We start from the raw sequence: 21,881 nt of genomic DNA on the forward strand, positions 1-21,881 counted from the left end.
ACTCCTGCAAGAAGAGCAAGATAAGATTGTTAGTAGTCAGACCCCTTCCTCACACTAAGAGGGCAGTTTATGGATGGAACATCATAAATGCCCCTCATAAGTTCAAGGCACCTGCCTTGCCCAGAGTGAATGCCAACTGGGTGGGACCATAAAAAAACTACCAGCACATAAGTCAGAGGTGGTTGACTGACTGACAGCCCCTCCACACCCTGGAGAGATGCAGAGATAACAAGGTTTCCTGAGAAAACCTTTGTCTAATCCCATCAATGCCCTGCTATAGCTCCTTTCACCCACTTATCCTAATCCAAACTATTCAGCAAACCTGTGAGCTTTTCCCATCTGTTACTTACCAAGTCATTAAGCAATATTTTCACCTCTAAAACACCCTACATAGGAACCATCAAACCTATCCCAACTTATTGTTCTACCTCTGGACAAATCACTAAGCCATTGTTTTTGAGAGCAAAATGTCAAGTTTGCCTCAGAGAACATTTTGCTCTATAATTGGGTTCCCCAGCTATGTGCTCTTTGTGTGGTGTGTTCTGGATCCATAGAAACCCACCCTCAAGTTCACTTGAGTTTTCTTCTCACCGTGAAATGCTGGTCATTTTTGCTGCTATCTCCACAGGTCTCTCTTATCCTCGAGACTGGTAATTATCACCCTCTCTGAGACTGTTTTCTCTCACTTTCCTCTCTGACTTTCCTGGTTAGCCTTGTATGCGTGCTGTGTGTCATTTTCTGTATGTTTGCCTTTTATTTCTCTTTAGTAAAAATCCCTTTTCAGATGAACATATGCCTGATTTATTTGAGAATTCTCTAAGGGAATAATCCCCGTAAACTTTGGTGGAGATTTCTAGTTACCTCCTCTAACTTGCCTCCTTAATGCTAATTCTCCCAAGCAATTAAGGAGACCTCCTATTTTGATAACAAGATTTATATTTGCTGTGTTCAATACAAATAATATCCACACAACAGAGAATAATTAGTTAGAAATAAATGCTTGTGCCTAAGTGTTGATTGCAGTAAAGAAACATGCTAGAGGCATCTACATTTCATTAGATATTGCACCTGTAAAATAACTCACCTCCTAGTGTTTGCTGCCCAGGCAAGAAAATCCAGTGCAATATTCAACAACTTATGGATCCAACTGTAATAACGTTCCTTGTTTTACTAGCAACTGTAGAGGCAGACCCAGAGAAAAAATCCTGCAAACCATTACATAAAATATACACTACAGATTATACTTGCTGAATGTAATTTATGTGATTTATTTTACATTGATACTATAGTTACTGAAATGTTACTAATGATTTATAGACGAAATATGTTGATTATCTCCAATTTATCACTATAAGAAATGAAGTTTTAATTTATGTGAGAGTTTTATAGTGTACTGTATATTTGCAGGCAAAGTAATTTATTTCTTGAATATGGTCTCCTTTACTGTTCAAAGTGGCCAAATAGAGTAAGGTTTATCACCTAGAAACTGGCTGTTCTATGGGTCAATATACTCTAAATCCATTTTAAGTGTACTCGTTGGAGTGCACTCTTATGGCCCATTCCAGTGCATATGATCTGCATGTGTAAAAAGATTTATGCCTGCATGCAAAACACTGCTGTGTTAGGGACAATATATTGTTTGCTGAAAGGTGCACATGCATTCTTCTACCCTTGAATTGGGGATTTTCAGCCTCCATTCCCACCACAGCTCACCCCATAAGTCACCTCTAAGTTCTGGGAGATCCCTCAAGGGTGACTGTCCATGAAGCCCAAAAAGGAAGGAGAAGCCACCAGTAAATGAAATGAAGAACATATTGATAAGATAGAAGTAGCTTGAAGAGGCACATATGCTTCTTGATTTCATGCTGGACTGGCTGGCAGTGCCAGACAATCCATACACCATTCCCATAAGTATTTCCATGCAACAGCCTATGTACAAGATTGCATAATAAGAGGACATAATTCTTCACTTTCCCTGAAGTCAAGCTGAAAGGCATGGAATCAGCTTGTATGTAGCCATTTGCACCTCTCTAAAACTCAATATTAAAATATTTATTTTTGATACCCAGATATTTAGCTCCCTGCACAATATTCCCACCCATGCCGCTTCCGGGAAATGGCACAGCGCGGTCGGGCTTGCTGAGCTTCAGCTCAGAAACCCGATCCTCACACCCTCTTTGAGGCTTGGCTTTCGAGCTTCTAAAGTCCCCCCCCCCGGTGAGGGGGTAAAGCTGGAGCATGGCAGGGGGCACCAGGTGGAGCAGCGGCTTGGCTTGTGACCCCCAGCCTGCTCATTTGGCGGAGGGTGAAGAGGAAGCCTTGTGGCTTGTGAGCTGGGAATCCCGAACTCTGTATAACCTAGCGCGAGTGAAATTGACAAGCACCACGAATCTGCAGCAGCAAACGTTTTTAATACGTTCCGAATGTATGGGTGAGATCTAATCTTTTTTCTTTTCAACTTAACTGAAGTGGTCACCAACCTAGAGAAATTTCAAGTATCCCCCCTTCTCCTTTTGTGCTTATCTTTTTACCTTGTTTGAATCATGGGGGAGGGGGGAGAAGAAACTAATTGCTTAAGATCCAAGGTACCATAAGGACAGACTTTTGCTTATTTTATACTAAGTGAGAAATTAAGACTACATTTAAAATAAGAGAAGAAGAGGCTCAATAGACTTCCATATGGCCACCAATTGATATTTAGTAACATCAACATATGATCTATGTTGACAATTTTTAGAAAGGTTTTGGGATTGGCAGAAAAAGAGAAAAGACCTCTGAGTTACTGATCAAGACTCTGGATTATAGTGTGATTTTTGCTTGCCTGTTTTTTTTTTGTTTCTCTTTTTCCTTCTGTGATTTCGGTCCCTATATTTTTTCTTTCTCCCATTCCAGGATATAAATATATGCTTTTGTGTTTTTTTTTCTTTTTCCTCCTTCCCTTTTCTTAATGGTGGATTCTGGATGATTTTTTATTGCTGAAGTTTGGCTGGACCTCTATTTGTTTGGATCTTCATTCTTTATTTTTTATTTCTTGTTTTTTGGGGGGGGGACTCCCAAAATGGAGTACAATGTAATTGAATCTGCGTAGTGCCTCTCCCATCTCTTGTAGCTTCAAGAAGAAGAAGATCTCCCAAGACTGTAACTTCCAGGGCATAAATTGGTTCAGCAAGAGAGAATGTTGTGTTTTTTCTCCTAGAAAGATATTTAAATACTGTCTGGCAAGGAAGGGAACTGTTTGGGAACATTGTGGTTTATGAAACAAAATATTTTTCTTCTATCTTAAGCGGGTAGAAGGAGGGAGTGGTGTAAATGGGGCCTGACTACTTTAAGTTACTGAGCTGAAGATAGATAGTAAAAATAATAGAGTGGAGATATTTATTTAATGATGTTGTCAGGTAAAGAAAAAGAAAAAGGCCAAAAACCATCCCCTGGAAGCCTCAAATCTGTGACATCAGCTATGGCACAGACACCTAATTCCACACAGGCATCAATTCAGACAGTACAGGCTAGCATGGCCCAGTTGCTTGACCAAATGAAAACTATGAATGATAGGTTTGAAGAGTTCCAGAATGAGATGAGAGAAACCAAAAAGGAGGCACCCCAACTAACATCTAAGGTGTGAAAAGTGGAGGAGAAGACTCAACAGAATGAAGATAAGATTGAGAAAGTATCCAAAAGCCAGTTGATGATGCAAACTAAACTGATAACTTTACAGATGGAGAAAGCAGCATTGATGCTGCGTCTGCAGAATGTGAAGGAGGAAGAAGGAGAAAATACCTTAAAGGTGACATCAGAGCTATTGGCAATAGCACTAAACATTGAACCTGAAAAAATGGAAACAGAGGTAGACACGGCCTATAGGATAAGTTCATCCTATGCAAAAAAGAACAAAAAACCATGGGGAATCCATGTAAGATTTATCAGACGCAGAATCAGAGATGACATTCTTAAAGCAACACAAGAGACTACCTTGAAGTGCCAAGATGAAGAAGTGATAGTCCTACAAAATATCCCATGGGAGGTGCGGATGAAGCGATGGGAATATGGATTTTTGACAGCTTTACTATGCACAAATGGAATACAATATAGATGGCTGATACCAGAGGGACTACTTTTTAACTTCAACTGACAAAGGTTCAACATCAACTCGATTCCTAAAGCACAAGCATTTGTTCAAAAGAATTTGATGGCGGACCAGAAATCCAAGGAAGGCAAGGGAGAAGAAGAAAACGTAAGCCCACAGTCTGAATCAGAACCAGAAATAGAAGATGGAGCAAGAGGAGGAGTACAGACCAGGAAGCAAACCAGAGAAGAAAATAAATAAGGTAGTAAGAGAGGCAAGAAGTAATGGCCAGTAACTCTCTAGAAATACTCTCAATAAATGTTAATGGATTGAATTCCCCTCAAAAAAGAAGGAGAACATTTACATATCTGAAAAAATTTAAAGCAGAGAATATATGCCTTCAAGAAACCCATATCAGAGATAAAGAGGAAAGGCTCCTGAACTGTAAGAACATGGGACACCCATTCATTGCAGCAGACAACGTTAAAAAGAGAGTAGTAATATATATACAGGGAAGATTGAACCCAAAATTGATTTATGCCTGTGACCAGGGAAGAATTCTAATGACTGAACTCCAGAAAGGCCAAAGAAAAATCTTGGTAGTGAATATTTATGCCCCAAGTGAGCAACAAAAAAAATTCTTTCAAAGACTTTCAGAGCAAATATCCAAATTGAAATAGAATGACATATGCATTGTGGGAGACTACAATGAAGTAGTGGATAAAAAGTTGGATAGGAAACATGTGAAGAATGGGGGGAAAGGGGGGAAAGTGCTTCCTAAAAAATTCTTTGAAATGGCTGAAGAAATGGCCCTTGTAGACTTATGGAGAATACAAAATTTGAATTCAACTAACTATACTTTTTACTCTGACAGACACAGATCTTGGTCACGAATAGATATGTGTTGGGCCTCAACATCATTAGTGGAGGATATGGAAGAAATAGACATTTTGCCACAAGTGATTGGAGACCACAACCCTCTGTTAATAAAGATAAAAGAGGAAAAAAGACAATTTAGGTGGAGACTAAATACAACTTTTTTAAAAGACAAAAAAATTAAAGAAACAATCTCCAAAGAAATGGAATGGTATTTTAAACAAAACTTAAATAATGAAACTGCTATACACATAGTGTGGGATGCAAGTAAGGCTTTTTTTTCAGAGGACTGGCAATTAGATAAGTGGCAAGTAAAAAGAAAGAGAGAAACAAAGGATATCAAAATTTGGAAACCTAAAAAAAGAAGATAACTTTAAAAATGCTCCTGATAACAGTACATCAAAAATGAAGCTAAAGATACTTCAACATAAAGTTAATTTGATGTTAACGGAGGAGATGGAGAATAAAATTAAATATGCCAAACTAAACTACTTTGAAAATGCAAACAAGCCTACAAGATGGCTAGCATATAAGCTAAGGAAAGAAAATACCAAAAGACAAATAATGTCACTGAATGATGAAAAAGGAGAGGAGAAAGTTCTTCAGGAAGAAATAAGGAAGGTGGTTGAATCCTACTACAAGAAGCTCCATGGGAAAATGACTGCCCAACCAGAGCAACAAGATGACTATCTGAAAAAAATGAGATTGAAGAAATTTAGTGAGGAACAGAGGAAAATTCTAAATGACCCAATCACTATGAATGAAATAATACAGGCCTTTAAAAAGCAAAACAAGGGAAAATCTCCAGGCCCAGATGGCATACCAGCTGAATATTATCAATGCTTTGAAGAAACCTTAATTCCTCCCTTTAAGAAGCTGATGGAAGAAATACGGGATACAGAATCCATACCAGAAACATGGAAAGAAGCTACAATATCATTAATACCAAAGGATGGAACAGATTTGAAAGAAATTAAAAACTATAGATCAATCTCCCTGCTGAATGTAGACTATAAAATCTTTGCAACTATATTATCAAGGAAAATGAGGAAACTAATGGACCAGATAATCCACCAAGATCAGGCCAGCTTTCTAACAGGACGACAGACTAGCCATAATATAAGAAAAATACTAAACATTTTGGAGTATTACGAGGCTCATCCAGAAAAACAAATGGCTCTGATGTTCCTTGATGCAGAGAAGGCGTTTGACAAACTCAATTGGCAATTAATGTTTAAACAACTAGACGAGATGCAGTGTGGAGAAAATTTTCTCAGAATAATTCAAGGAATTTATGATAAACAAAGGACTAGAATCTCAATTAATGGCCAACTAACAGAATTGATAGAAAAAGGAACAAGACAAGGTTGTCCATTATCTCCTCTCTTGTTTATACTGACACTGGAACCACTTATGGACAAGATCCGAAACTCAGATGAGATCAGAGGAGCCAAAATTAAGAAGCAAGAATACAAAGTACAAGCATTTGCAGACGACTTAGTTTTTATTTTAGAAGACCCTTTAACATCAATACAGAAGCTCTTGCAGGAAATCAAGGAGTATGGAGCTTTGGCGGGATTAAAAATAAATATTCAAAAGACAAAGTTGATTACTAAAAACATCCAAAAACGACAGATGGAAGAATTAACTCAAAAATCGCAACTAGTAATTGAAAAGAAGATAAAATATTTAGGAATTTGGATGACTAACAGATGTAGCTCCTTATATGAAAATAATTATGGGATACTGATAAAAACAATAAAAAAAAATTGGAAAGATGGAAAGATCTTCAGGTATCACTGACGGGAAGAATAGCAGCGATAAAAATGAATGTTCTCCCAAGAGTTCTATTTCTGTTTCAAAATATTCCATTAGGAATACCCCAAGTATTCTTTAAAGACCTTAATCGGGCTGTACAATCTTTTATTTGGCAGAACAAAAAACCACGAATCAAGCTGAAAGCCCTACAAGATATTAAGGAAAAAGCAGGCTTTGCCCTACCAGATTGGTTCTTATATTATAAGGCTTGTGTGCTGACCTGGCTGAGAGAGTGGATCACTTTGGAAAACGAAAGACTTTTAAACCTGGAAGGACATGACGTATTGATGGGCTGGCACGCGTTTCTCTGGTATAAAAAATGGGAAAATCATAAATATTTTAAAAATCACTGGATAAGGAAAGCACTAGTACTGGTCTGGGAAAGAATAAGATCTACCTTTTATGAGAAAATTCCTTTGTGGGTTTCCCCAATTGAAGCTTTTACACGTCCTTTGTTGAAAAAAGAGGGAAAAACTCCTACCTACAAGATCTTACTGAAACCAGCTGGGCTATTAAAAAATCCAAAAGAAATGGCGGAGCTAGACATTGAGTTGGGATGGTGGGGCCAGGCACAACTGGAATCCAGGTATAAAAAAGATAAAACAGTGGGTTTTTACGAAAAGGATGAAAATATTGATGTGATACTATGTGGTACTAATGTTAAAATGATAAAGAAAATATATGCTATACTCATAAAGACAAAATTACAGGGGAAGAGGTCAAGGATACTATGATAAAATGGGCTGAGAATGTGGGACATACAATAGATTTAGAGCAATGGTCACAAATGTGGAAAAGTAATTTAAAGATGACAAAATCGGCCTCACTTAAAGAAAATGTATATACAATGTTTAATAGGGGGCACTTAATGTAGGTTAGTTACATCTCGCTTAAATATGTCAAATAATTGCTAGAAGTGTGAGAAGACACCGGGATCTTACTATCATATGTGGTGGACATGTAAAAAAACAGTGGAGTTTTGGAAGCTGGTACATACAATGTTACAACAGATACGACTCCACTACCTTTGAAACCAGAACTTTTTAAATTAAACCACATATTGGTCCCGGTCAATAAAGAGCAAAAGCATTTGATGTTGAATACATATTACAACAGCTAGGACTGCATATGCGAGACTTTGGAAAATGACAACTATCCCAACACAAGAAAACCTGGTCGAAAAAATACTTGAGATGGCTGAAATGGACAAATTGTTGAGTTTATTGAAAGAGTTGGACAATACAACCTATAATGACATTTGGGAGCCTTTTTACAAATGGATACAAGATAAGTTGCGAGAAATATAATTTTCAACTAAGATGTGGTCCTTTATGGACATTATAGAAGATAAATGGAAAAACTTGCAAATCGAGAGCTGACTAGCAGAATACTATGACATGTATTAGAGTGAATGGTGCAATGTAATAGATATGTAACTTCTTTTTTTGTTCTTTCTTTCCTTTCTATCCCCCTTCCCTCTACTTTCTACTCCCTATTTTCTATCTAAAAAAAATTAAAAATCATATATAAAAAAAATATATTCCCACCCATGCCAAAGCAAGAAGAATAAAAAGGGAACTTCCCCCTGTGCTTTCAAACCAGCAATTTATCAATCCTGCGCTGCACTATAAAAAATTTTAAAAACAGGAAAGAGGGGAGGGGGAAAGAATGGAAAGGAGGGGAGATGGAGTGTCTGGCTAGACAAGAGTAGCCAATCACAATGTAGTGGGCTGGCAGAGGTGGAAGAGGGAAGATGAGAGTGGAACATCAAAAGCAGAATAAAGCGTATGCACAGGGAAACAGCCTACCATAAAGCCTTTTAAAAAAAAAGTCATAGTAAAAGCTCTTTCAGGAAAGCTGGGGAAAAGTAGCATAGTGGCCAGAGTGACTACTCAGGCGGCAAATTTGATGCAAATGGTTATGAAAAAAAACACTGCAGTATGGGAACTGAACTGGAGAAATTGACCCATGCAGACTTGGCTAATGTGTCCCTGCTGGCACAACAATATACACATAATTATATTTACCAGTTCCGGGAGAGCTTGGAGAGCAAAGAAGGTTCTGTGTAGCAGAAGCATGGATGGCCAGTGTCTCATGAAAGGGGAAAGAGGGGACTCAGACATGCAGTCTGAGGGTGCATGGGTGGGAAGTCCCAGTACACACTGAGCACATGGCAGGACAGCCTAATTATAGAGCAAAACATATCCTGAGATAAAACTGACATCTTGCTCCCAAAAAACAGTAGCTTGATGGCTGTTTCCTGAGGTGGGACAATAGGATTGGGAGGGCTTGATTGTGCCTTTCTGAGCAGAACTGAATGTGTAAAAAGACAATTGATGACTCCTGCTGGCTAGCTGGGTGAGGTTTATCAGTCCCTGAGTGACTCAGGAGGGGAAATGCGATCAGGAAAGATCAGGAAAGTGGATGACAAGATTAGACATAACATTTTGCACTGAGCCTTTAAGAGAAAACCTTGTTTCAACATTGGAGGTTCACCCTGAACCATGATCAGACTATCATCTGCTGAAGGCAAAAGTGAATATAGCCCCAATTCCTCACAAAATTGAGGGTCCAGTTAAAATGATTCGCCCATAAAGTCTCATGGGCTCTTCTAGATTCCAAAATGCCTTGGGGAGGTTTTAGAATGCCAGACACATGCTCCATGTTAGCTGCTGTAGGAGTGTGGAATGCAAAGCTCCTTGAAGCTGTTGTTGACACCATTGCTCCTTATCCTCCAGCCCTTGGGAAGGATGCCGTCCCCATGGTTTACCATGGAGCTGGCTGACTTAAAGAGGTCTGGAAGACATCTAGAAAGGCATTGGCGAAAAACTTGCACAGAAGCAGATAGAACATGCTATAGAACCCACTTGAGGACTTATGAATCAGAAATGAAAGTGGCAAAGAAATGTTATTTTTCTGCAACTATTGCGTTGGCTAGTTCATGACCATCCCAATTGTTTAAGATAGCCAGACGCCTCCTAAGCCCTAAATCTGAACCTTTACAGTCCCATGAACAGACAATCAGCTGTGAGGCCTTTGCTAAGTTTTTTTTTAAAAAAATTGATTTTATTGGATGAGGTGATATAAAATAGTTGGTTAATACATACCACTTATCCAAATTAAACCTTTCTAAATATATAACCCCACCCCTCCCCTCCCCCTTTTCTCTATTGACTTCCAACAACACTCGAACCCCCTGTTTATTCATAGAGATTAGTATTTCACTATAATACAATTATATTATGTTACCCATGGTAGAGATCTTATTTATATTCCCTTTGTTAAAGACTTACTTAATAAAATTTAAAATCCCTCCAAAGACCACAATTGTCCTTTAACATTGCATTTCTTTTCCAAATATTTCTTAAACTTCTTCCAGTCTTCCAAAAAAATTTCTGGATCTTGCTCTTTTAGATTTTTAGTTAATTTGTCCATTTCGGCCATGTACAACAGCTTCCTTGTCCATTCTTCAATATTCGGTACTTCTTCTTTTTTCCAATATTGAGCATATAAAATTCTTGCTGCTACTATCATATAATACAACAATATCTTATCATTTCTATTAACATCTTCTAAATGTAAAGATAGTAATAACATTTCTGGATTTTTAGCAACATTATATTGTAATATCAAAGACATCTCAGCACATATTCTAGACCAGAAGTCTCTAGCCTTTTGGCAAGTCCACCACATATGAAACAGAGAACCTTCATGCTCCTTACATTTCCAACATTTATTCGATAACTGTTTGTTAGCTATAGATAATTTTTTCAGTGTTAAGTGCCATCTATACAGCATTTTATAACTGTTCTCTTTAATACTGGTAAAAGTTGATATTTTTATGGTATTTTTCCATAGTTGTTCCCATGCTTCCATCGCTATTTCCTTATTACAATTTATGGCCCAATTTACCATTTGCACCTTGACTGTTTCCTCTTCTGTAAACTACTTCAATAACAACTTATACATTTTAGATATTGCTTTACTATTATCCCCCAATAATAGTTCCTCTAGTTCTGAATTTTTAATTCTAAAACCATTCTTTCTATGTTCTGAATCAAATAAATCTTTAATTTGTCTATATTGTAACCAACCATATTTAAATGGCAACTCCTCATTTCGCTTAAGTCTCAACCCATCATTTTCTAATACTGTTATTTCTTTGAGGGTAAGTCATTCCTTTCCCTGATATTCCATATTTGGGTTGATTACTTCAGCTGGAACAATCCAAAGTGGTTTCTTTAGCTCTATAAATTTCTTGTACTTGAGCCAGGTTGACAGTAGATTTCTTCTCAGGTAGTGGTGCTGAAACATTGCATCCATATTATGCTTCCCGTACCACATATATGCGTGCCATCCAAATAGTTTATTATGTCCTTCCAATGTTAATAACTTATGATTGGTCAAAGACACCCATTCTTTTAGCCACACCAAACATATTGCTTCATGATAAAGTCTTAGATCAGGTAACTGCATTCCTCCTCTTTCCTTAGCGTCACAAAGAACTTTCATCTTGACTCTTAGTTTCTTTCCTGCCCAGACAAATTCTGATATCTTCCTCTGCCATTTTTCAAATTGTTTCTTATCTTTCACAATTGGAATTGTTTGCATTAAAAACATCACTCTGGGCAGTACATTCGTTTTAATTGTGGCAATTCGACCTAACCATGACAAATTTAATTTATTCCATTTTATCATGTCCCTTTCAATTTGAGTCCAGAGCTTTTCATAGTTATTCTTAAATAAGTCTATATTCTTAGCTGTCAGCTCTATCCCCAAATATTTAGTTCTGTGTACCACTTCGCAGTTTGTTAATTCACTTAATTCTTGTTTTTTCTTCTTAGTCATATTTTTAGTTATTATTTTTGACTTCTTTTTGTTTATGTAGAAACCCGCCAAATCTCCAAACTACTTTATTTTGTCCAGCAGTCTTGGCAAGGTTTGTAGAGGGTCTTCTACTATAAACATCACATCGTCTGCAAATGCTCTCAATTTGTAGGAGGATCCTTTTATTTTTATTCCTTTTATACTATCATCTTCTCTAATCCTCCTCAATAAAACTTCTAAGACCATCACAAACAAAAGCGGCGATAGTGGACATCCTTGTCTGGTTCCTTTCCTTATTTCCAACTTCTCTGTCAGGTCGTCATTAACACATATTGTTGCCCTTTGTAAGTTATAAATTGTTTTCACTGCTTGTATAAATTAATTACCTAGATCCATCTTCTCCATTGTTGCGAACATAAAATCTCAGTTCAAATTGTCAAAGGCCTTCTCTGCATCCACAAAGAAAAGGCCAACTTCCTTATCAGGTCGCTTATCATAGTATTCAATAGCATTTATCACTACTCTCAAATTATCTTTTAACTGCCTGTTTGGTAAAAATCCGGCCTGATCTTCATCTATAAAGTCCATTAACCATATTTTGAGCCAGTATTCTTTCCATTATTTTGTAGTCATTATTTATAAGCGATATGGGTCTATAATTTTTCAACTCTGTCAAATCTTGTCTTTCTTTTGGGATCAGTGCAATACTAGCTTCATTCCATGTATCTGGGAGACCCTTTCCTTGAAGCATATCGTTCATTACATTTTTTAAAATTGGTACTAGGTCCTCCTTCATTACATTATAAAATTTAGCTGTGATCCCATCAGGTCCTGGTGCTTTCCCAATCTTAGCCGCTTCAATTGCCTGTATGACTTCTTCTTCTGTTATTGGAGCATTCAGTCTCTGTTTCATCTCTTCTGGTAGCTTTGGTAAGTGGGCATTCCTTAAATACCCATCTATCTCTTGTACATTCACAGATTTCTTTTGAAATAATTTAGCATAGTATTTAAAGAACGCACGCTTAATTAGTTGATGATCTTTCAATTCTTTACCTTCCTCCATTATTGTATTAATAATTTTCATTTCCTTCCTTTTTTTCAGTTGCCAGGCTAAATACTTTCCTGGTTTATTTGCTCCTTCAAATGACTTCTGCTTTAATGCCTTTAACTTCCATTCTAGCTCTTTATTACTAATGGCTGTTATTTGATCCTGCAATATTTTAATTTCCTGTATAATCGACTTTTTTCCTGGTCTTTTCTTCAATTGTTGTTCTTTTTTATGTATTTTTTCTTGAATTTCTTGCCATTTCTCCTGCTTTCTTTTCTTATCCTTACTGTTAAGTAAGGTTAAATTTCCTCTCATTACAGCCTTATAGGTATCCCATACCATCTGTGTTGAGACTTCATTATTGTTATTTGCTACAAAAAATTGCTTAGTTTCTTCTTTCAAATACTTCAAATTTTCCTGATTTTGTAATAAATCGTCATTTATTCTCCATCTAAATTTTCTTTGACCCATTGTCCATTTCCATAACATTGGATTGTGGTCTGCGCTCACCTTCAGTAAGATTTCCACTTTTTTTGTCAATAGAGTCAAATCTTTTGTTGCCCAAATCATATCAATACGTGAAAATGATAAATGCCTTGCGGAGTAGTATGTAAATTCAGTATTTTTCGGATTTTCTTTTTTCCATACGTCTTCCAAATGTTCTTGTTGAACTAGTTCAAAAAAAGATTTTGGTAGCCTCTCTGATTTTTTAACAGTTGTTTTTGATTTCTTGTCTAATTGCAAGTCCACCACACCATTGAAATCTCCAACCAATATCATCTGATCAAATACATCATGGTCTAATTTATTCAATAAATCTTTAAAAAATTGGTCTTTTGCTCCATTTGGCGCATAGAGAGCTATTACCAATTTTTTTTTCCATTTATATTTATTTCCACGGCCACATATCTTCCATCTTGATCCTGAAAAATTAATTTTGATTCTACAGCCTCCTTTACATAAATCACTACTCCTTTCTTCTTTTGTTTAGATGCTGATATATATTCTTTCCCCAATTGTTTGTTTTTTAAATATAAATTCTTTAATCTTTAATCTTTTTTAAATTCTTTCCCCAATTGTTTGTTTTTTAAATATTTTATATCTTTATCTTTAATATGTGTCTCTTGTAGACATACTATATTACAATTTTGCTTCTTTAGCCAATGAAAAATTGTCTTTCTCTTTTGAGGTGAGTTTAGTCCATTCACATTCCACGATATTAATTTGTACTCCATATTTTACATTTTTAATAGTCCAGGAAAGTCCTCTGCATTTTCCTGTAAAATTTTTTCCATTTGCTCCTTTGTTTTGATGATAATTCTCAAGGCTTTGTAATAAAAGACCTTCTGGAATTTCCCATCTATATCTGATGTCTTTGTCTCTTAGTTTCTGGGTCAATTCCCTATATTTTTTCTGCTCTTGGAGAATCTGTTTTGGGACTTCTTTCATGATCTTAATTCTGCTCCCCTCCTTTATTAAAGATTTTTCAAAATGCCTCTTAAGTATCTCTTCCTGCATTCTCTTTGTCACTAATTGCACAATAATATTGTAGCTTTCTCTGTTGTGCAAAAGCTGAATTGATTCTGTACGCCAAATCCATATTTGCTATTATTTCATCCTTCTCTTTCCCTAAAAATTTTGCCAATATCTCTGTCATCTGTTCTTGTGTGGTTTGAGTCTCAGATTCCTGAATGCCATGAAATCTTAACTGCTTTTCAGTCACCGTACACTCCATCATTGCCACTCTTGGCTGAATCACTTGATTTTCATGTTTCATTTCTGCTTTTATGTCATTTGTCTTTTGTTCCACCTGCTCCACTTTTTTAGCTGTCACTTGCAAATCTTCCTTTACTCCCTCTATCTTTTTTGCCAGTGCAGCTACATCGGCTTGAATAACATCTCTCATCTCTTTAAAATCCTTTGCCAACATTTCTTGCATCTTCTGTAACAACTCTTTGTGATTCTCTGCCACTTTTTTCCCCAGTCCTTCGATCGCAGCATCCACCGAAATTTGCCATTCCTTATCTGCTCCTTTTTTCCCGGCCATCGTGGGGCTCGGTTTCGATCCTCCCCACATGTCTGCTCTTTTCCTCAAATCCGTGTTGAATCGTTTAAACCTTGCCTTTTCTTAAAATTTCTTAAAGAAAAGAAAAAAAAGCCTTTTTAAAATACAAAATGTCAGGCGTTTTTTCTCTATGGTACCATTGCAACGTCTCTATGATTTCTGGTTTAACTTCGTACCTTACTTAAGATGGCGCAGTTCCTGTTCCTGTTGCCTTCATTGCCTCCCAGTGGTATACTTATTTTGCTTCCTTTTTCTGTCAATCCTCTTCCCTTTCGCTTTGCTGTCCTTGCTAGGAATCCAGTTGTCTGCTCTGCTGTTAACTTCCTGTCTCACAATGTTTCTCCAGTCCCCCCTCCGCTTTCTCACGCTGGTTATCTCAGTTCTAACCGCAGTAAGTATAAACAATATTTCATTTCAAATTTTTAGTCCTTATTTACTTCCCCAGCGTCATCAATTTTACTCGGCTTCTATTAATAAACGTCTCTTCTTTTATATTCTGTCCATTACTTTATTTTCCCTTGGTCTTTTTACTGCTGTTCAGTTTTTAAAAGTCCAATAACCATCTTTACCTTTGCCGATTCTGTGGGTTGTCTGTGTTGTTTCCTTTGCTTATTCTTTGGTAAAAGCTGTTGCTGAAGCTTGGTTCTGATGATCTTATGCCAATTTAATGACTCCTGAGGCACTGCAGAGATAGAAGCTCGCCCTTCTCCGAGGGGACCTCAAGGTGGTGGTGGGAGTCCTTGATTCAGAACTCCCTCCCTCACCGAGATCACACGCTCTCGGGGGTGCATAGCGTTCGAGCCCAACTTCTCCCTGAAGTTGGGGTGGAAACGGGTGTTGGAGCACCTCGCTTTCCAAGAAAAACAGTGTCTCGGACAGCCCAAGTCTTAGGCTGCTTCAGACTGCCATGAATCCCAATCAGAAGTCGCTAAGTTTTTTGTTGATAAAATAGCATGAATACACTCTGATCTAGATGCTAGCTGCAATGCAAATGAGATAGAAGAAATACTTAATACACCATCCAGCTTACATTTGGACTGCTTTGAACCAATTACAATGACAGATCTTAACAGGATCTTGATGTTTATGAAAGCTACTACTTGTGAGCTCGATCCCTGCCCATCCTGGCTGTCAACATCAAGTAAGGACCACGTAAGTGAATGACCGAGGTCTATTGTAAATCAGTTGCTAACTCAGGACAGCTTTCCCCGGCGGCTCAAACAGGCAGTTATCCATTTGCTATTTAAAAAACCATTCCTAGACAAAAATGATGTGGCTAATTATCACCCATTCTCTAATCTGCCCTTTCTGGGCAAAGTGATTGAGAGAGCAGTAGCTGACAAATTCAGACCTTGGATAACTCTAGTGCTCTGGACCCTTTCCAGTCAGGTTTCAGACCAGGACATGGGACAGAGACAGCACTAGTAGCATTAGTGGATGATCTGTGTCTGAATATAGAGAGTAGACCACGCCATCCTGTTGAGGCATTTAGAAACAGAAGAGGGCATCAAAGGATGTGCCCTGGACTGGTTTAAATAATTTTTCTTGGAGAGGACTCAAAGTGTTGGCATTGGAGATTAGCTATCTCCAGAATGGAAACTATTTTTTGGGGTTCTGCAGGGTGTAATCTTATCTCCCATGTTATTCAATCTCTATGTAAAGCCTTTACAAGAACTCATTCGCAGCTATGGAGTTGGATGTCATCAATATGCAGATGACACCCAACTCTGTATCTTACTATCCAGATCCTCACAGGATGCAGTAGAAATCTTAGATTGCTGCCTGACAGCCGTGGTGAAATGGTTGAAAAACAACAAATTGAAATTGAACCCAGACAAGACTGAAGATATTTTGGTTGGTTCTAATAAAAGCTATTAATTACATGATTTCCGGCTCAGGAAAAAAGTTCCTTTTTTAAAATATTATTTGTGGAATAATTTGGTTGTAAACAAATTCAGTCATGAACAAATAGTTAAAAGAGTAATGCACAGAATACTGTGCAATGCTTTGTTGTATTTATCTGTTCAGCTGGATTCATGTTTAAAAATTAATGAAAGTTTCATGTAGGCAATGCTGCATTTTCAGATCAGTTGCTTAAGTGAACAAGGTCAGAGGACCTTGTGAACAAGGACCTGCTCTTACTTCAAATGATAATGTTTCTATGTTTCATTTACTGCAGTCATTTTAGTAGAATATTTAAATTATTATTTTAATGCAGTGTCAGAAGCTTGGAGTCTTTGGGGACGTACATTTGGGCAGCTCCTATTAATTTCAATAGGATTTATGTATAAGGCTTATACCCCATTTTGTAAACATGGTTTAGAAATTCTGGCACATTCAGATTCCAGGAGTCTCTTCTGAAGATTTCGGTTCAGGACACATGCTGCATGTCACCAATTTTTTATTTCTTTTTACAAAATGCAGCCACAGAGGCTGAACACAAATCTTAGAAAACTGCAGTCTGCCTCAGTAACTAACTAACTTAGGTGAGAGCATAAATTTTTAAAATAAATGTAGCATCTTTAGAGTAATCAAAACAGTTAATAATGGTTTTCTTTTCATATAAGAAAAAAAAATCTTGAAAAAAGAGAACTGTTATTAATGGTTTTACTTAAAAGATGCTATATTTATTTTAAAAATTTATGTAGGTCTCAGAAGACAGTCCCATGATATTCTATAGGACTTTTTCTCCTAAAAGTATCTTTAGGATTACAGCCTCAGTATAATGAATGGAAGATTGCGGAACATGCTGAATCCATATTACAACCAAGCAGGTTGTAATCTGGAGATTGACAGTAGTTACAGGCCATTGTTTCATTGAGTCCCTTTCACCAATAAGTGTTTACACTATATTTTGAGATAAAACCAATGAAATGGAGCCTTCTTTGAAAAAAAATCTGTTATAGGGGAGTCAGATCCCCGATGTACAGATTTATCATTGTGTATTACCTGCATGTCAGAATAATTGGAAACTAAATCTTCATATTACATTTATGAGAGAAGATGTAGCCATGAGGCTTGAACCTCAATTTTCAGCAGAAGAGATCAGCAGAACAGCTGATTCAGTGGATGATACAATCTTAACCAATGTACTGCTAATTTTAATCAAGGTACTGTTTGTGCACTTCTCCTATCTACAACATGAAAGGATCGGATGATCCATGCTTATTCCATCATACAATACACCCAACCCTTTATACATATCAAGGATGGATGGGTCAAAACTGCTGGTGGTCAGGAAGCCTATAATTCTTTGCATTTTGGAACAAATCAGTCCAATCTCATTTGGCATTCAAGGATTAAAGGCATTTTGGGACAGGAAGAAAATTTCAGTCAAAGAGGTATCTGCAAATTAAATAAAGATGTGCTCTTCATTGCAGGAAGAAGCAAGAAAAAATATGTACTGGTTTTATTTTCCAATTGACCACTACATGATTTTTTAAAAAAAATTGCCATAGGGTCTACCAAGAAAATAGCTGTTGTGAGCCAGCCTGCTGCCCCCACTTCACCACTAGCTGTCACATCCTCCTCAGAGAACAAGGAGTTTGAAGAGCCAGCTCTGGAGCCACAGTCAGAGGAGTCGCAGTCAGAATAGCAGGAACTGCTGGAGAAGCCTCTGGGGGCACGAGCTCATGCAGGACTGAGGGGAAGCTACCAAGCAGAGGAGCCTGCACTGCCAGCATCCCCTCGAGCCAACCACATGATGGAGAGGCCAGGAAAGGTGGTGATTTGGGAGTGATGGAGGAGCGCCCACCTGCACTCTCAGTGCCAGGCATCACTAATTTCCAAGGATAAGGCACCACACTCAGAAGAAGAGGGAATGCCTGTACCTCAGCCTATTCACTGAGCATGAAGATAAAGGGAGGATGCCAAGCAGGGCTTGGTGTGGAAGTAACCTTGCTCACCACTCCCTATGACCTGCATTCCTGTGCCTGGAAGCTCTTGACCCTACCTTGCATCCTGCTTCTCACGTACAGAACTCTTGGTTTACGACCTTGGCTCGACTCCTGGACTTGCACCCACCTGCCTTGCTTTTGGACTGGCTTGCCTGTGGATTGACTTGGACCATTGGACTTGCTCTTGGACTGCCCTGCTCATGTATGAACTTGGACTGCCTGACCCGCTTGTGGATTACCTTGCCTATCAGGTGTGCCCAACCCAGTTCTTGGTGGGTGCCTAGCCCCTGAGTGTGACAATAGCCTGGAAGAAATTTTGTCCATTTACGTAAGTTGCCCTACTGTTACATGTTTATATGAACTTCTTTGTGTCCCCTCACTCTATAGCTTTTTCATTTAGACTTGACTTCCAGTTCTTTATCTAATTGTAGGGGATGCACATCAAGATTACTCTCTCAAGACTCTGTGAATAAGTTTTTGAAAGTGGAAACTAAGTATTATAAGTTTAGAAATTTCTTTCTAATAAAATCCTTACGGTTTTACATCAGAATCCTGCTGTGATGTTTTTAGCTCTGGTTCCACACATCACTTAAAAAAATTATATGAAATGGAACATAAAAATAAAGCAATATTATCTACATGGTTCATGCAAATATACAAACAATCTTTGAAAGAAACAATAAATAAAACTTCTTGCTGATCACATTGTCTATCTATGATAAGTTATTTTACTCGTTCACCATTGTTAATTCAAAACTCTGTATTGTGAATCCAGGTTTATAACCTCTCCATTTTTTTTGAATATATATAAGTCACAACAAAATGTATTAGTCTTTCACTTTTTCTAATAAGACTTTCCTCAAAGGTTTTTTTTTTTTTTGCTTCTATATTTTATTGAAAGTCAATCTAGCTGCTGTCACTACATACAATGAAATGACATGACATTTTACTGGTATAGAAACAGCATAATTTAACAAAAATATTTCATAGTACAGAGAATATAATATCCTATACATATAGGATAACATATTTTCCATAACCATCTTCTATAATTTCTCTGTTCTAATGCACTTCTACCACAGATGTTGCCTGAGGTCCATTGCAAAATCAACAAAGATTAATAACACCATGATATATCTTGGCCAACCTGGGAGCAAGATGCCAATGATGTAGCATTTTAAGAGTGTTTCCCCTTAAATTATGGCTGATTGAAAAAGACAGACTAGTGGATCATAGGAAGAACTTTGTAACCTAAGGCCACTTGCCATTTTTTAACATATATTTTAGTTGGCATACTCATACAAGTTCTTAAAACGTTATAGAAACTTGAGAGATTTCTCTTTTCAGTACAAACCAGTAAGTACTGCAGAGGGAGCCAAATAATTGATTAAATCTCCATGCACTGAGTTTTGGTTCGAGCGTTAGAAAGAGAAAAGAGAAAATGGGAGTTCCACAGTTAGGAATCCTGACAACTTTGGGGGATCAGATGTCAGCCATGAGGGTAGGGGAGTTGAAATTTACTGAAGAGGGGTTTGCCAAGATTAGAAGTTGATGTGTGTGTCCCCGCAACAACTTCCAAGGGACATCTCATTTTCCTCTTCACCACTATTTCCTCTTTGTCTTTCCTGGCAGCCTCCATAGCCTCCTTGTTTATTGCTTCCTTCTTTTCATCCCACTCACCAGCCAACTTACCTTTATGTACCCCTCTGTCTTTAACTTTCCCCGCCTTCCTTTTCCTGGCAGCCTTTTCTCTGGAAAACTCTGGACAGGTTGTTTGGTGCTGGCTGTATCCAGTTGCATGGTGGGGAACCTGCAAACACTTGCTGGGAGTAATTTGCTTTCCCTTTTATCCCCTTCCCTAGACTTTTTCCTCTTTTCCTCCTCCTAGCAGCCTCCATATGCTCACCTTTCCTTACATCCTCTCCTTCAAACCAACTAAAAAATCTACCTTTTATCTGCCCTCCCATCTTCACCTATATTTATTAAATTACTTCACTTGCATACTGCCTTTCTCTCCAACAAGGACACAAAGCAGCTTACATCATTCTCCTCCTGTCCATTTTATCCTCACAACAACTCAGTGAGGTAAGGTTAGGCTGAGAGCGTGTGATTGGTCTGAAGTGACCCAGAGAGCTTCCACGGCACAGTGGGGATTTGAACCTGGGTGTCCCAGATCCTAGTCTGAAACCTTAATCACTACACTGTGCTGGCTTTCATGGGGTGGCCTCTGTTGAATAGTAGCATACAGCTGGGCCTGGGTGAGTCATGCCAGTCATGTGGCAGCAAGTCACCCAGAGGTTTACATTACAGATTTTTCTGCATTTTTCTTTTGTAGAAAGATCTTTCTTGTTTGTCTATGTCTGGATTTTTATAAGTTCCATAAGTGGTCATGTGAATTAGTATTTGCTGTCCTGCCAATATTTTGTTTTTTTTAAGAAGAAAATATTAGAAGAAATATACAACAATTCCACAATGCACAATATTATCACGACTTGATGATTAAGCAAATGACTTTTAAAATTGCTTTCTGCATGACAGCTTATTAAATACACTTTTGATTTTGTTTCAGTTTGTAAATCATCATCAATCTTATCCTTGAATTACTTGTTCCAGGTGCTTGAAAGAGCAACTGCAGTCTTTTCAAAGCAGCACTAATAAAATGACTGCCGCATCTGTATAGAGCAGGATGCTTCCTTTCATGTAGCTCTTACATGGCAGAATTGCCAAAGCAGGAAGTCATGCATAATGTACATTTTAATTTGCATAGATCAAATACAGAAAGCTTGCCTTGTATTTGCTCAATAATGTTGAGAAATCTGGAGAATTTTTTCCCCATTTTCATTATTGTGAGATGTTTCATTTTGGTCCCTGCTTCATCAGCACTTAACAATTTACAAGGCAGCATAATTAGCCAGAATCACCAATGGGAATATCTAAAACAACTGTTTTATGCTAGAAGTTTGGGAATACATGAATCTTTTTATGCCTGATCACTGGTGATGCAGAAAAAAAGACTTATTTATTTAGAAAGCCCACACATAAGTCCCCACAGCTGGCATCAAAAGGATATTGTAAGGGAAATGGTAAGGATTTTTATTTTTACTGGTGGTGCCAATTAGTAGCAGTGTGCTCTCCTTGATTTTCCCATTTGTTTCATGTGGAGGACACCAACTGACTTCTTATTCTGAAAGAAACAAAGAAATGAATTCATTTATTTGTATACCTATTTTACTTTCTGCAGCAGTCTCTACATGCTAAGATTGCACCCAGAGACTGCTGAGTCAGGCT

The 21,881-nt window shown here is 37.6% G+C and overlaps 1 protein-coding gene across 1 annotated transcript in view; it reads left to right on the forward strand.

The window, feature by feature from the left end:
- Positions 1–5,344: 5,344 nt before the first annotated feature.
- Positions 5,345–21,881, forward strand: part of LOC129323449 (uncharacterized) — a 100,017-nt gene continuing 83,480 nt past the window's right edge. Inside the window, 2 exon segments of the mRNA XM_054969984.1 lie at positions 5,345–6,701; positions 6,704–7,316. Coding sequence (XP_054825959.1) covers positions 5,345–6,701; positions 6,704–7,316 — 1,970 coding nt within the window.

This window comes from Eublepharis macularius, chromosome 2 (assembly GCF_028583425.1).
Source record: "Eublepharis macularius isolate TG4126 chromosome 2, MPM_Emac_v1.0, whole genome shotgun sequence".
Classification (NCBI taxonomy): Eukaryota; Metazoa; Chordata; class Lepidosauria; order Squamata; family Eublepharidae; genus Eublepharis; species Eublepharis macularius.